The sequence below is a fragment of the Rhinolophus ferrumequinum genome, chromosome 23, assembly GCF_004115265.2.
Source record: "Rhinolophus ferrumequinum isolate MPI-CBG mRhiFer1 chromosome 23, mRhiFer1_v1.p, whole genome shotgun sequence".
In the NCBI taxonomy this organism is placed as follows: Eukaryota; Metazoa; Chordata; class Mammalia; order Chiroptera; family Rhinolophidae; genus Rhinolophus; species Rhinolophus ferrumequinum.
In genome coordinates this window covers 44,829,092-44,845,888 of record NC_046306.1, presented here as the reverse complement: position 1 = coordinate 44,845,888, position 16,797 = coordinate 44,829,092, and the positions used below count along the sequence as shown (strand labels likewise).

The following is a 16,797-nucleotide window of genomic DNA, read 5'->3' as shown; positions in this document are numbered from 1 at the left end:
AATTGGCTAACCGGCCACAGCTGACGGTCAACTAGCCACAGCCGACGGCCACCTACTACTACCCGAGCCAGCACCCCTCCACGTGAGGCCGAGAGCCTGGAAACTACTTTCTGAGGCTCTGTCCCCACATTCATGTTACAAACTCTATAATGATTCTTCAGAAATGTACCAAGTCAAAAAAATTGATCAGACCCAGGAATGAGAGGCTATAGCCACCTGAGGAATGAGATAGATTGTCCAAAACATCAGACAGACAAGGAGAGTATGGTCCCCAGGAAAATGCACTGCCACCAGCACTTCAGCCTCTGAGAACCACAGCCCCACGGGGTTTCTGTAAAGTGCTCAAGCTATAAGTCTGGAACTTGGTCTTTGGGATTGTGACTGTCCTGGGCCAACTTGGGTGTCACCTCATGAGACACTGGGCAGGAAAGCCCTTTATTTTAGTGGCAGTTTATATGCTAGTAGGACGGCCAGCACTAGTGTTTAGGTGGCTCTCGTCTGAGACAAGACGAAGAAAATTTCATGTCAAAAACCTAAAAAGACCAGGAATATAATTTAGTAGCAGTAATTATAGACAACCTGTACACACACTTTTCTTTTTATTCAAACAGTAAATAGTAATAGTCATCTGGTGCTAAGACTGGCTGACGTCTATAAAACCATCCTGGGCTAAGTCTGTGTATTTTTGGAGAGAGAATAATGTAAGGGTCCAATTAACCGCAATAACGCAGTTAGACTCGGCTACTCTGCAGCTTGACTCACTGCATAGCTCGTTATCTAACCACCCAGAGTTAGACTCAGTTTTCAGTGTGATCCATCCTGATATTCATCTGTTTCTTCTTTGTTTCTCCCCTCACTGATTAATTGAAGAACTCTGTTTGTTCCCTTTCTCGAGGCTACTCATACCTCATTAATTAACAACATCCTAACCTGAAAAGAGCAATTTCTTAATCCTCAGGTGCCGTAACACCGGACACCAGAATCCAATTTATGACTTCTTACAGTATTTATTTATAATGCATTAAAGTCCCAGGCCATAATGGCCAAGCCTGAGTCTGGAATCCAGATGTCATGCAGGGTCTCTGGTCCCGCTCCCCACATAAGAACGCAGGGTATGGTGAGGCCAAAAAGGAACACCCATGGAGCCATAGATCGGGGAGACATACCGCTACATTCTCGCTAGCGGCGGGTTGGAGATACAAAAGCAAAGATCCACCAGTACCCCAACAAGGGGTCTTCCTGCACCCCAGTCTCACTGGCAGCCAGGAGAGACACAGGAAGTAGGAGCCACATGATCCGCAATCTGCCGTCTGCATTTCTGCCTGCCAACCAACCAACGCAGCCATGGCAGTTATATCAGTGGCTAATTGGCTAACTGGTTACAGCTGATGGCCAACTAGTCACAGCTGATGGCCATCTATACCCGAGCCAGCACCTTTCCACGTGAGGCTGAGAGACTGGAAACTGCTCTCTGGGAGGGACTCTGTCCCCACACCGGAGATATCATCTTCAAACAGACCAGACCCCAGGAAGGGATGTCAGTCACCAGACCTGCCTGACCGACAACCCCTTTCCTATATGAGAAAGCTAACCTGAAGTTACTGCAGCTGTCCACTCTCAGACTCTGGATTCTGCCCTGGCGACTCCCCACTCCCACCCCCTGCCAGTGTTTCTCTCCTTGCTACCTGTGGCAGCTTTATTCTTTAAACACTGCCATGGGCATTCTCTCCGCCTTAATTTTAATAAAACCTTTTCTCATTGTCCCACTTTGTAGAGTCTGCGAAAGCTTTCACTTTCTGCGAACGACCAGGGGTTAATTCTATGCCACAAATAATAAATACTTTGCCTGTACTCAAAAGTTTGTCCCTCCCCTGGGGCTACTCTGGTGCAATGGAACTTGTCATGCAGGGTCTCAGCTCCTGCTCCCCACATAAGAACACAGGATATGATGAGGCCAAAAAGGAACACCCACGGAGCCATAGAGAGGGGAGTCAAACCACTAGATTTTTGCTGGTGGCTGGGTTGGAGATACTGGAAGCAGGAGCCACACGATCCGCAATCTGCCATCTGCTTCTGTCGTGTGGGAGACCCTGCTGGCTGTGCCATGTGTCGTGCGGGGCGGCCTGCGGGGTCTCAGTTCCCACTCCCCACATAAGAACGCAGGACATGCTGAGGCCAAAAAGGAACACCCACGGAGCCATAGGTAGGGGAGTCATACCACTATATTCTCTCTGGCGGCCGGGCGAGACACACGCAGTAGTAGCCACACGATCCGCAGTCCGTGGCTTCTCTTCCGCATTCACTTCTCTGTCTGCCAACCAACCAACCAATCAACGCAGCCCCGCAGTTACATCAGTAGCCAACTGGCTAACCGGTTACAGCTGATGGCCAACCAGTCACAGTTGACGGTCATTCACTCCCTGAGCCAGCACCTCCCCCCACGCGAGGCCGGAGCCTGGAAACTGCTCTCTGGGACTCTGTCCCCACAAACTAAAGTTGTTTCAGCTTTAACACACTGGCTGCAGTCCTGAAAACTCCCCCATGGTTTACAATTAGCCACACATCCCAACAGGCCTGACTGAGCCCAGCTCAGACTGCTGAAGACTAATGAGCTCTCACTCAGCATGTGCATGGGGGGTGCCCAGCCAAGGGAATGTCAGCCATCACTCACCTGCCCACCCGCCCAACCCCAGGGACTGGGCACATCTGAGGCAGTGATGGAAGGAAAACAGTCCGTGGCTGGACCCACTTTATCTCCAGCATTCAGTTGGTTAGTCCCTCCACCCCCACCCACAGAGTCTTAATCTTTTACTAAAGAATCACACATACATCAGGTTGGGTCAATAATAGTAAAGAACAGTGGACCCAGTTTGTATATTGGAACAGCGCTCCCCAGGGCACAGGGGCCCTGGAGATCTGCCTCAGTCATCTGGGTGGGGCCCAAGGTTTAAAAGTACGGGCCCAGGGCTCGGCCAGCAGCAGACAGGTTGATAGACTGGCTGGGACGACTGTGATGGACTGTGATGACTAAGGGTGTTGGTGGTGGAAAGAGGGGAGGACAAGTAGGGTGGTGCCCACTAGAAGCCGCAGCATATTAACGAACATCACTTTGCTGTACCCAAAAATCAACCTGAGCAGTTTTACCATCTTTGGTGAATTTGGTCTGTGATAAAACCTAATTTTGAGAAATAACCAGAAAACTAGGGAAGCCCAGTGCCCCGCGCCCCCACCAGTCAGTCACCTGAGTGGCAGGAAAGGAACTGCTCTTCTTAGGACCCCAGGTCTGGACCTGCTTCTGTGAACAGTCCCCTTACCACATCCCGTCGTTCTCAATGCCCCAGCCACGTGCCCCTTCTCTCTGTTCCTGGGTTACCTACCCTTACTTCCCTCAGGGTCCTGGATGGGCCTGGGAAGTTCTTCCTCCATTCTTCTCATAGCTACTTCTTTTTATCAATAAAACCACGGCTTAAATGTCACGTCCTCACAGAGGCCTTCTATGACTATTACAATCTAGTGTGACCACCATGACATTCTGTCATGCACTGGGGGACTTAACTGCAACCTACCCAGCCTGTCCTGATACAGTGGCACACAATGAAACTTGTTGAATGATCAGAAAAGAAAAGCTATAAGCCACCCACTGGGAGAATAACTGCGCTCATAACTCCTTGATGCGGAGTGGAGGTGGTAATAAAGGATACACCACCTAGGTTTCATAGTGGGTCTGAGATAGTGCTGTAAATGGCACTCGAGGCTTTAACAAAGCGAGCTTTACCCCAAGGGAGGGAGACCCAATGTTCTGCAGGGACCAGTCACAGAGATCCCAAGCAGGGCAGTCCCCACAGGAGGCAGCATTTTCCAAGAAGCCAGTTAGTCCCTGGATGATGAGTTCATTCAAACCCCCAACACCTACACAAAATCCCAAAGGGTCCAGAGGGGGGCATAGCACACAGAATACGTGAAGAATTTGTTTAAGTGATCAAAGAATAAGAATGTCAGGTGTACCCCCTCTTTAAAAGACTTGGTTTTATTTTTGTCCAACTCTCATAAGCGCACTCAGAGTAAGAGGCTGAGTGGGCTGAGTTTAATTATGCCAGCATGTATTAATGTTTTATTCAGCTTGCATTCATGTTTTCTTTTCCTGGGGTGAGAGAACATTCTCAAACCTGAAACATGTTCCCTGATATCAGGCGACCCCTGCCGAGGACCAGACACATGCTGTGCCTCCCCTATGTCTTGAACATTCACCATAGTTGTTCCCAAAGACCCAATTCTTTCTATGGGAATCTGAATACACCAAGTATTGCCAAGTAAACAAGAAAGCCAGACGTCCTCCAAGCTGGACAATTCTGCTCCTGGGAACAGCCCAGCGGCGGTGTCTGGTACCAGCATCTACTGCAAAGAGATGTGGAGGCCCAGGAGACACTGTGGGAGGCTGAAATGCCGCTGTCAGGGGGCACACGGTACCTGTAGGTGATCCTCACTTCTGTTCCAGGCTCATCTCGCTCCCAGATCAAAGCGACACTCTCCGGGGACTTCCGAACATGCTGATCCAAGCAGTTGACTGCACAAAAACAGGTTTATTGACATTACACTTGCTTTTAGAGTCAGAATCAGGGGAGAGTCTGGTTTGCTGTGGCTTGCACTACTCTGTGCTGAGGTGGACCCTTCCCTCACCAAACGTGGGGTTTCGACTTCCTTGCAAAAAGAAGGGTGACTGTCAGAGCCTGTGAAAACATGCTTATCACTACACAAATATGATCTCACAGGTGCACGGGGGTCCCCTGTGAATAGCCTGAAGCAGGCACTTCTTGCCAGTAGTCCCAATCCCAGCCACATATTGGTGTCATCTAGGCCACCCGCAGCGACCCTGACCCAAGTGGCCTGGTGGTTTTCAAGGCTCCCTGGGTGTTACTAATGTGCAGCTGGGTCTAGGCACTGCAGCCTGAGCTGTTGGAAATCATACTTAATGCAAATAGGACACCCTGATTCAACACACAGTTCACGCAAGGGACTCTCATGTGTGGTCGAGACGCAGTCCCGGTCAAGGAGCCACATCTCTTCTCAGGCAACACCCGACAAACCAGCCTCTGCTCCAAGGAGTGATGCGATGATGGGGAAACGCCATGCTCACTTTCCACAAGGCTCTGCCCTCTCCCGCTGCATTCCCCACCTCAGGTCACATGACTGCCTACAAAAACAGTTCAGTTTTGCTGATTTACGGTAAACCTGAAGATTAGTAGGACCGTGCTCATTTGCTGACATCCTGTGTTCACTACTCTTTTGATTTCAAGGTGACCTTAGCTCTGGTTGGCTAATGCCAGAGCCCCTCACAACCAGCCCTCAAAGCCTGGCTTCCAGCGCTCACTTCTCCATCGGGGTGGAGAGTGAACACCACAAATAGCTATTGGGTCTTCAGGCCACCCCAATGTCCACGTATATAAATTTTTCTTTTCAGGACAGTTACTTATCTTCTCTAAATCAATCTCCTCCTATATAAATGGGCACTGCATTATCTATCACGTCTAACTCACAGGACTATGACCAGAAACAAATGAAAGATTGAATGTTAAAGTGCTATTATATGAATACAAGGTACTATTACCAACTGATAAATACCATGCTGTGAGTTACAGAGACTTTTAAATGGGATAACCATTCTGACAAAAGTTATGGGAGACACCAAAACATCATGTGGTTCTCATAATTCTTGAGAGGGTGAACTCACATAAAAATATTTACATACTTTAGTGTGTGTGTGTGTGTGTGTGTGTGTGTGTGTACTACATTTTTTCCTCTTGGGTTATTTTATCTATCATTTATTTTTATAATAAAAAAATCATTTCAATTTTACAGCTCCTAACAGATATATAAATTATACGTCAAAAAATTTAATAAAGATAAATGTCATGGAAAGTTACTAAGACTACTTACTGACACAGAAAACTTCTTTGAATTATTATAAAAGAAATGCCTAAAAAACAGAAGGAAAAAAACAAGAGAAACTGACAAGAAGGGGCGTGATGGCAGAATCTGGATTTACACAATTAAACCCAAAATCTGTGCGCGCGCGTGTGTCAATCTGGTCCAAAGTTGAGAAACCAAGTTTTCACAATAAAACCCGGGATTTCTGACTTCTCTTGAACAATCAGCAGATGAGGCCACACTCTCCTTGGGAGCTGAGGTGGTAGCTACCCCTTAGCAGGGCCCTGGCTGGTTCTGGAGGACCTCATCAATGGAATGGAAAAGAGTGACCCTGGGAAGTTCACAGCAAGCCTTGGAGTGCCCAGATCCTTGAAGCTAAGGGCAGATACTGCAGAAAGGGTTGGAGGAGAAACAGAGTGGGTTACAGCTATGCACTGAGCAGGGGTCCAGTGGGAGGGCATTGCACATGAGTGTTCATTGGCCCCTGGCTGCTCCCGGCACTGGGGCACAGATGCAAACCCTTGGCCCCACCCCAGACCTGCTCTGAGAAGACTCCAGGTGACAGGTGTACACGCTCTTATCAGCGAAGCCTGCTCCAACACACCTTATCCCATTCTGAGTTGGACCTTCTGAGTCACTCTAGAAAGTGGCCAGCTTTGGTATGGTAGCTTAGAAAACAATTTCCAGGTGGTCCAGTGACCGGCCCAAGCCCGAGCCAGGAAGCAGTAGGAAGGGCCTCAAAGCATGAGTAACACCTGTTGGGGCTCATCTGTCCACACCACTTGCTCCCATGGCAGCCGTGGTGCGAGAACGTGCTTCTCACCATGAGAATGACTGCCTGACTTCAAGCCTAGACCCTCAGTGCCTCGGTGCCGAGCAGGGCATCTTGTTCCTCGTTTATGCCAGGAGGGCAGACGTGCAGAAGTGGAGGGGAAAGATCTGCCAAGTGATGAACAGCAGCCAGGGTGTGGCTGGGTGGCCAGCAAGACCAGCTCTATGTCCATCTCTTCCTGGGGCTGATGAATGGCAGTAATTCAGGCAGTTCAGCACTGAGCCCCAGATACAGTATGCGCTAGGTGCTTTCCTTGCATATGGGAAGTGCTGAACATGTGGACACCAAGGCCCCATGTGATCTACCTCTCCCCACTGGCAGTGCCAAGTCCGGAGAGCACCTTCCTGCCCTGAGACCTTTGCATGGTTTCTCCCTGCCTGGGGCACACTATCCCATTCTCCCTACTGCTGTCCTCACCTGGTGCCCACCTTCCTGCAGGTTCTGGCCTACACATTCTCACTCTCTCAGTGAGCACTTCACATCCCTTGAATCTCGTGCCCCCTTCTAACTTACCTGAGATGTTTGCACTTGCTGTTAAAGTGCTATTATATGCCCTCCATGGGCAGGGGCCAGATGTACTGTGCAGATGTCTTACACATGCAGCCTAACCCAGAGCACAGAACAGAGAAGCACCACAGCTCTAGATGGCAAACAGACCAAGTCCTCGAGCTGGAGGGCAACAATGGAGTCTAAATGGCACCAGGTCGGCCCCATACCCGGGGAAAAAACAGACCTCTTCCTGTCTTCATGGCTTTGTTTCTCAAGATCATCTCTGTTGGTCTAAATTCACCAGAACACCCAGAGGGCTTTTTAGCACAAAGATATGAGCTCCCCATCCCCCGCTCTACACACACACACACACACACACACACACACACACACACACACGTAACTCTAATAGAGCACGTCTGGGTGGGCCTGAGCATTTCACCTCTAACAGATCCTGGTGATGCTGTTGCCGCTGGTTCCAGGACCCCGCTCCCACAGACAGAAGTGCATGCATAATGTACACGCTTTCTACTTGATACGTATATTCCAGACTCCAGGGGACCTTCCTTTCCCTATGGGGACAGGAATGATCAAAGACACTTGCCAGCTTTGTAAGACATCTAGCCAAACCCTCGCTAGATGGCAGCCTGGAGTCACAGGTCAAACCCACCCTCCAGAGTCCTGCCCCTGTCTAGCCACTCACTAACAGAGAGACCCACTTGTTATTTAATCTAAATCTCACTTTCCTAATCCACAGTGGGGGTAATGGTTCCTGACTCTGGGAGTTACAGTAGGAATTCAATGCCACTGGAGAGATTCCTGTCACAGGGTCAGATGGTGTCAGATGGTGTGGCAGTGTTCCCAAGGGAATACAGTTCGTAGCTGTTGTGGTTGACACTCAGATGACAGGCACCTAGAGAAAGCACAGTGCAGGGTCTGGGTGACAGTGGTCCTAAAATGCCACATATATATATATTTACATACATACATATATATGTATATATATATATACGTATGTGTATATATATGTGTGTGTGTGTGTGTGTGTGTGTATATATATATATATATATACATATATATATATATATGTTGGCTTGTAACACATATGTATGGTTCCTGCTATTGGCTCAATTGCAGGGAGAAAAAGAAAGAAGGGTGGGGGGAAGAAGGGGAGGATAAAAGCAAGGAATTCAAACACTTTCCACCCAAAGAACTGGGCAGTGGGACAAGACAATTCCATTTAGAAGCATTTCCAAGAAGAGTTGGGCAAAGCTCCTGTGTAATTTAAGACTCAGCTCAAACCCCCCCTCCTAATTCAAGCCTTTTCCAAATTTTCCAGCACACAATGATCTCTCCCTCTCCATCATTCAGTGGCTCACACCATTTAACAGCTTATTCTGCCCAGTGGTCCATTCTGGGACACAATGTTGGCTCTACTAAACCCTCCCCCATTTGAGTCACAAGGTCCATGAGTCACAAGGACAGGGACCATGTCCCAAAGATTCACTTATCATGGGAGTGGGATGGGTAGGTGACATCATAATTTTCCTCTTAGCAACTGTAAAAGCCTTGAGCAAGTTACCCCAGTGTGAATTTGCTCATTTACTGATCTGCAGTTCATCTCCTTATTTGAATGCAGGCTCTGTGGCATTGAGGCATTTTCTGCACTGTTCATCACTGTCCATGAGTTAGAGCCTTTATTTCCACATCTACACAATGGGACTACCAACTGAAACAGGGTCTGGTTGGGACCCCCACAAAAGAGGCCTTGCCTCTCCCTGGCCTAGAGCTTAACAATTGATCAACCCCCTCCCTGTGGTTTGAGTTTGGAATATCCCCTGTCCCAGTTCCCTACTTTAGATAATTACCTTGAAACTCATACTTGCTTACAAGTCACAATGCCCCCCATGCTTGCCAATTACAATCTCTGCGGCCTAGCATTCTTTCCAGGTTACTGTCATTACTGTTCCTGGGTTGGTGATCACATTGGAGAGCCACATCGCCAGAGGGAAGGCTCCATGCAGACCCCTGAAACCATTACTAGCCTCTGGAGGAATGCCCAGATTTTCCCTTAAATATCCCAGGCTGGTCTGAGAATGTTAAGGCAGTTTCTGGAGATGTTAGCCTGCTGCCTTCTCAGTCCACCGGTGCTCTGATAATAAACACTTATTCTAGGACCCAACTCCTGTGTCGGTCTATCGGCTGAGCGGCGCAGGCAGCACAAGGACTGGACTCGTTTGGCCTCTTGTTTCACAACCACTTCCCTGGTGTCACGATGATGAGATATCCATCATTTCACTTTAGTGCAGGTCTAACATGCACTAAGCCGAACACAACTCTGCATATAGTTATGCAAACGTCTGCTGGTGGTTCATGGGTTCAGGGTTTGTATTTAAAAAAAGAAAAGACTACAAGAGGGTTATCATTTCCACTATAAAGATGGCACACACTTACATAGGAATTTTCAAGAACTCCTGTCAGTTTTTTAAATACATCCCTCTCCTTCCCCTATTTTAAGTAAACCCACATAGAGAAATTCAATTTTAATCAAAAGAAACAAGGGAGTTAATATTCACAAAATGATTCACAATGGGTTTTCTTTAAATAGAAAATCTCCCTGGCACATTTTAAGAAATCACATCAGTCACAAAAGTTATACTTGCCAACTTTCCAGAAGCATCTGCTCTTTAAAGTAAGTCATGCCTCTGACAACTGGGGAGAATTCAGTCTCTTCTGAAGGACCTTTATCCTAAGACCTGGGGTTACATTTCCAATTTGAGTTCCTTGGAAGACCTTAAACAAGTTACTTCAATCACTGAGAGATAAGTGAAGCACAGGAGTTTAGCATCTTGCCATTGTCAGGGTGTCTGCCTTCTAAATTATTGGAGGCATATCATAAAGAGGAAAAAGGTCCAGCTAAATGGATCCCATTTTTGCAACTAATATTCCACAAAGCATCCAGAAATCTCTGTGTTCAAAGATTGGTTAAAAACATTTTCTCTACATCCTTGCTTCACACACACTTTTTTGAAAATCAGACTGAGAATGTGGTGTTTAGAAAATAGAGTTTAGTTGTGTGTTTTGAAAGCAACCCATGTCGTTACCCTCTGGTTCTGCATTTGTAACTTCCTGAATTTATATGCTACACAGAAAAACATCTGTTGAGCCCTACGAAGGACACAACAAAATTTCAAAGACTGGAAAGAATTTCAGATCTTGGTTTTCCAAAGAACCTTTTGCAAAGCAGTTTTATGTAAAAGTAATACCGTGTTTTCCCAAAAATAAGACCTAGGCAGACCATCAGCTCTAATGCATCTTTAAGAGCAAAAATTAATATAAGACCCAGTCTTATTTTACTATAAGACCGGGTCATATAATATAATGTAATGTAATGTAATATAATATAGTAAATATACCAGGTCTTATTATTAATTTTTACTCCAAAAGACCTATTAGAGCTGATTGTCCAGCTAGGTCTTATTTTTGGGGAAACATGGTAGTAGTAAATGACTGAAGGGGGTGGTGTCTCTTCCATGCCCAGGGGGCCCTCTGACACCATGACCCACCTGGCTACCTGGCTACTATCCCAGAGCTCCAGGATGGGCTTTGACAGCCATGTTGGCCACCTGTATGCCCTCCTGACCTGTTTCCCACTTATACCAGATGCAAACCCCTGTGGTCCTGTTCAGAGGCAACACAGGACTCCTAGCAGCACTGCTGCAGGCCAGGTTCAAGGTCACCAACCCCTACCCCTTCCAACCCCCCACCCCCAAAGGATTCAATAATAAATAACAAAGTGATTAGAGTGATTAGGTAAGAGTAACATGCTAAACACTGTGCAGATTTTCTCATTTAATGCTAACAACAGCCCTAGGTGGCCCCAGGCCATCCACTGCTGGTCAGAAGAAGCCTAGCAGCTTCTGCCATGATGTCTGTGACCTCTGGTCACTGATACTCTTTCGGTCCAGTCACCAAGTTTGAGAAGCCCTGTGCAGGTGCTTTGGGCCACAGTTCCAGCTGAGCCCAACCTGCGTCATCCCAGTCCAGGTCCCAGACTTGGGAGTGAGAAGCAAGTAGATGACAACAGTCCCAGACATAGATCAATGGGGAGGAGAAGCAAGCCATCCCCGTGAGGCCCTGTCCAAAGTCCTGACCCACAGAACTGTGAGAGGAACACAATGCTTGGGGCCAGTTTGATATGTAACAAAGTCACTAGAACACTGTCTTTATTGTACAGACAGCCATGGAAACCCATGCAAAGAACAGTAAGCAACAAGGATTCAGACCCGGGTGAGTTTCTCAAGACACATCCCGGAGCACTGAGCTGTATTGCACCAGTTATCTACCATTTCCGTGTCTCGACTAGAGTCATCTCCACTAATCCCAGTTCTGCCCATTTAGAAGTGCCTTCATCTGCCCTAGTTGGGGGCATGTAGGTCAGTGGTTCTCAACCTTGTGTGTACTTGAGGAACACCTGGAACTTGTAAACACGGATGGCAGAGGCCCACCTTCAGGGTTTCTGATTCCAGGGGTCTACGAGTAGGATAGGGCATTTCTAAAATGTTCCCAGGTGATGCTGATGCTGCTGGTCCAAAGACCACACTTTGAGAACTGCCGGTACAGTATTTCCTGAAGAGGTAATGGGAGTTTCAAAAGTGACGCTCCTTTGGAACAAGCCATAATCACACTGACTATCAGACAGACAGAACAGGCCAAAACACCCCCACCATTCTACAGCTTTCTAGGAGGCTCCCAGGGCAGCTGTGGCCTGGCCCAGCATTATTCATACCATCACCTCTGTAGTCTGCAGACACTGGCAAAAGCCAGAGCTATTCCTGACAGATGAGAGGATGGACATACACATAAGGTGAGAAACTGCCTTTTTCCACAAGGCACTTTCTGAAGCTCTATTTCTGGCAAAATAAGTGAAGGAAAAAGAGGCACTTCTGCTAGCTGATCACACGTTGACCCTGACCCTGACCAAGAGAGGAGAAAGTAGTTCTTGCTGTCTGCCGGGTGAAGTCTGTTCCCTGTAACTTATCTACGAGTGAGAGGCTGTGAGTGTGCATGAGCCAGCCCTGACCATTCGTGCCAGCCTCAGGCTTCCCCAGTCCTCATCAGCTCCCACAGGAGCTGCACCTTTTCTGCCCTCTCCTGACAGCTGCTCTCCTCCCATCAAGGACACGTGCCATCAACACGAAGAGTTTGGTTTTTCTCCCCCAATAATTCAAGCACACTTGTTGCTGACTCAGTTATAGAAAAACACACTTATCTAGTAAGTGACTCATTTTGATTAATCAGCAAAGTAGTGTACTATATGAAAAAGAAAAAAATCTGGTCCAAAGTTCTCTTGAAGTTTTTTTGTTTCAAAACTAACTTCAAGACACTACCTATAATTGTGTTTCTAAATATAATAAATTAAAATCACTACTACTTATTGATCACCAGTAAGTGCTAGGTCTGTTCCACACCTCTGGCACTCTGTGCTTATAATCAGCCTAACAGGTGGGTTTACTGCCCCCAGTTTTCAAATGAGACTTCGGCTCAGAGGAGCAGAGTTGCTGGACCAGTAAATGGTGGAGTTGTGTGAAACACCAAATCCTACCTTGAAGCTCAGGTCTTGGCCAGGGTCCTGACACTGTCATGAAGATCTGCAGGTCCTTTCCTGAAACACCCCCTAAACCCCACCCAACAGGGTACCCCATCCTCCCTGACAGCACAGCCTCCCTGAGCACCCCATCTGACTGCAAGCCCGGTCCTCTCCAGGCTGCCCACACCCAGGCCTACCCTGCCTGGCTGGCCACTGTCTCCTGTTTCCGGGCCGTCTCTCCTTGCTGCCTGAGGGCACCACCACCCCAATCCCAAATCTTAACAAAACCAGAAAATTCAATCTCAGCAGATACCAGCGAGCTGACTGGCTAGTGCAGCTCGTTTCTGGGATCTCAATCAGAACCACGTGTAAAGCAGGCTCTGGGACTTTGGGGGTTGACGCGGGGACAGCTGAAACAGAGCTGGGAGGCCCCACCATTCCTTCCTTTCTGCCCACCTGCCGTGCCTCGGAGCAAGGAGATAAGTGATTCCAGTTGCTGGCCAGGGGATTTTCTCTCGTTCCCCCACCCCCACCCACCACAGCACAGTTTGTTTACATGGGCAGAGAGGCAGGTGGCTGGTGTTGACAACAGCCAGATACTTTTCAGTTTTGCCTCCGGTCCGCGGGACAAGAGCAGAGAAGTCCCAATTAATGGGCGCCCCGCACCCTCCACCCTGGCCCAGGTGTCGCCCGGGGCTCCCCGGGGCGGTGGAATCCCGTGTTTAAATGTGAGAGCCTGCCACTGGAGGAGCCAGCTGGGCCAAGACCAGCAGCTAGGCGACTAGAGCTGACGCTGGGCCGGGTCTCCGGGAAAGATGAGGTCGAGGCGGGGGGTGCAGCTAGCGTGGAGGTTGGAGCCTCTGGAGCCCGGGATGACGTGCGCGGGGGTGACGTGGCCCTCGGGTCTGCAATCCGCCCCGGACCTCTGAACCGGGCAGGTTCTGAGTCCCCTGTGGACACGTGAGTTGGAGGCGCCCTGGGTCTCTGCAGCCCACTCACCAGACACGTTTAGCTGGCCTCCCAAGAACCAGCCGATCTTTCCGCTGCTGAAGTCGCAGTCCCAAACGGTGTGGTATGGGGTGTCCCACACCAACGTATCCCGCGCCAGCGGCCCCCAGAAGGCGGCGGGCTGCTGGGCCGCCTGCACTCTTAGCTTGGGGTAAGAGGCTGTCTGCACAGCGGCCGGGGCGCTGCCCGGGGGTCCGGAGGCCACCTTGCGCAGTGCGCTAACCCCAAGAGGCCACCCCCGCGCTCCTGCGCGCCCAGGCAGGCTGCCCAGAAGCCGCCCGATGCCGCAGCCCACGATACGCGCCGCCATCTGTCCGACGCCCCAAGGTCTCTGTACCCCCAGCCGGGAGGCAAACCAGAGGCCCCGCTTCGTTCTCCACGGGCCCCGCCCCGTCTCCGCCCTCCCGCCACCACCCACTCCTCAGGCCCCTTCCCGGCCTGAAGCTGCCTTCCGGAGTCCGCCCGCTGCACACCCACTCTCCGCGAAGGAGGAGGGGAAAGGGCCTGGGGAGCGGCGCCGGGGAGCGGGGCGGAGCGCTGTTCCAGTCCCGGCAGGGCTGCGGGGCGCGCCCCTCGGCTGTGCTCGCGCACTGACCCGGGCGTCCAGCCGTTTTGGTTTCAGTTTGTGCGTCAAGTTCCGACAGCTGCGCTGCGCAGCTAACAGCAGAAGCACGTGCGTCGGAAACGCAGGCTGGGCCAGGCTCCTGGAGCGGTCTCGATGGAGAAAAGGAACCCACTCAGAACAGAAGCGACTGATGCAGCGAAGCACACGGGTGGGTTCTAGGACCAAAGTTCGGTCGGTTCAGCATCTTAGGCTAAAATCAAAGTGTTAATCCAGTTGTGTGCCCTCACCCGCCAGGCGGACCTGTACCGCCTCACACACATATACAAGTAGCCCCAGTGGGCTAAATGGGCTAATCAGAGGCACATAGGCCAGGGAGTTGTGGAGACCTGGGCCCGTGGTCTTATTACCCAGCTGCCTCCTTCTACTGCATAGGGGGGTGGGGGCGGGGGGGGGGGGAGGAAAGTGTTAAGCAAACGCTCCGCTAACCAAGACTGGTTTGGAACTGTGGAACCATGGGAGTTTTCTCCAGTTGCTCCAACCACCGTGGCCTGTTTTCGCACTCTGGCTTTTCTAGCTCCGTGACTTTGGGCAAGTTCCTAAACCTCTCTGTGCCTCGATTTCCTTCTCTAGTGAAAAGAAGTAGTATCTCTCTCCCCTGCAGCAGTAAAGAATAAATGAGATCATGTCCAAAGCGTCTGGGAGTTCTATAGTGGAGGCAGTGTTCTTGTTGTCAACAAAAGATAGAAGGGAACTCAGAAATTAGTCCGAACCAGATTCTTAAGTATTTCAACAAACAAGAAGTAAACACATTATAAGAATGTAAACATGGGGGGAGGGGGATTTTTGAAAACTGAATGGTTCAGTTCTTTGAGCTTGGGAAAAAGTCCACCTTCTTAGCTGTGAGGTATGCAGAGGGAAAGTCCCTGCCATTCCAAGGAGCTTCTGTGGTCAGTCAGCCCCAGGCCCTGTTGAACACCTGCTTCCTGCCAGAGAAGAGAGGAATTTAAGGCTGGAGAACCGTGATCATAGAAGAGCTAGCATTAGATACGTGCCCTGACCTGTATCAAGCACTTGACCTGCAGTTTTTACTTAATTTAAAAATTATCTAGCGCTATCAACTCCAGCCTATTATCAACCCCTTCTGGAATAAATGAGGAGACCAAACTAATCAATAGACTTACTAAATACAACATGGGCTGAAGGAACAGCACCAGCAACCCCCCCACACACACACACACACATACTCCCCCTATTCAATATTGACTCACCACTTGGCCTGAATCCCCATTTTTATTAGAATATACAAAATTGCAAAGAGAGAAAGGCCATAACTGTGGCAGGGGGTTTCAAAGATGGCCACCACACTGCATCCATTTGTGTGTGTGAGAGGTGCACTCCATCAAGAGGAGGAGCCTGTCCCCTCCTCCCTTGAACCTAGCTGTAATGTGGGGTCTCAGCTCCTGCTCCCGCACAAAATATGGTGAGGCCAAAGAAGAACAACAACGGAGCCACAAATAGGGAAGTCATATCACTATATGACTTCACTATATGACCGGCTGGCGGCCGGTCGAGGCACAGGAAGCAAACATCCACCTGCACCCTAACAAGGGGTCTTCCTGCACCTCAGTCTCACTGGCTACTGGGCAAGACAAAGGAAGCAAACATCTGCCAGTTCCACTACATGGTGGTACGTGCCCAAGCAAAGTCAAGTGGTCCATCAAATCAGGGATGGAAGGCAATTCCCCATAGTCCACATTCTCCAGGGCTGTGCGTTGGCCTCACAATGTGTGCCCTCACAATGTGGCCTCACAATGTGAGCCCAGAACAGCGCGAGGGCTCCAAGTTCTGGGGACAGAGTCCCAGGGAACAGTTTCCAGTCTCTCGACCTCATATGGAAAGGTGCTGGCTCAGTTATCAGATGGCCAGCCATTGTGGCTAGTTGGCCATCAGTTGTTACCAGTTAGCCATTGGCCACTAATATAACTGCCGTGGCTGTGCTGGCAAGGGGGTTGGTTGGCAGAAAAGCAAACAGCGAATTCCAGATCGTGTGGCTCCTGCTTTCTGTGTCTCCAACCCAGCCACCAGCAAGAATATAGTGGTATGAGCCCCCTATCCATGGCTCCGTTGGTGTTCCTTTTTGGCCTCACCATATCCTGCATACAAGTCCCGCATCTGGTCTGCCTCAGCAAGCACTTCCCAGCCCACACAGCCGCAACGACTTCGCTTTCTCTGGCCTGTGCTGGTTGGAGAACTGTCCCCGTCTTCCCACCCCTCCACGGGGATCCAGCTCATGAGAACAGCGGCTACCGGGCACCACATGCTGTGTGGGGGCCACATGTCCTCCTGGCCAGGGGCAGACGACTCCGTTACCTGACCAGGAGAACCCTG

General features: G+C 49.7%; 1 protein-coding gene across 1 annotated transcript in view; it reads right to left on the bottom strand.

The window, feature by feature from the left end:
• Positions 1-14,300, bottom strand: part of ACSS1 (acyl-CoA synthetase short chain family member 1) — a 73,120-nt gene extending 58,820 nt beyond the window's left edge. The window contains exons 1-2 of the mRNA XM_033094912.1: positions 13,836-14,300; positions 4,468-4,564 (exon numbers count right to left, since the gene is read on the bottom strand). Of these exons, the coding sequence (XP_032950803.1) occupies positions 4,468-4,564; positions 13,836-14,154 (416 nt within the window). The 5' untranslated portion in view covers positions 14,155-14,300. The remainder of the gene's footprint in view (positions 1-4,467; positions 4,565-13,835) is intronic.
• Positions 14,301-16,797: the final 2,497 nt, after the last annotated feature.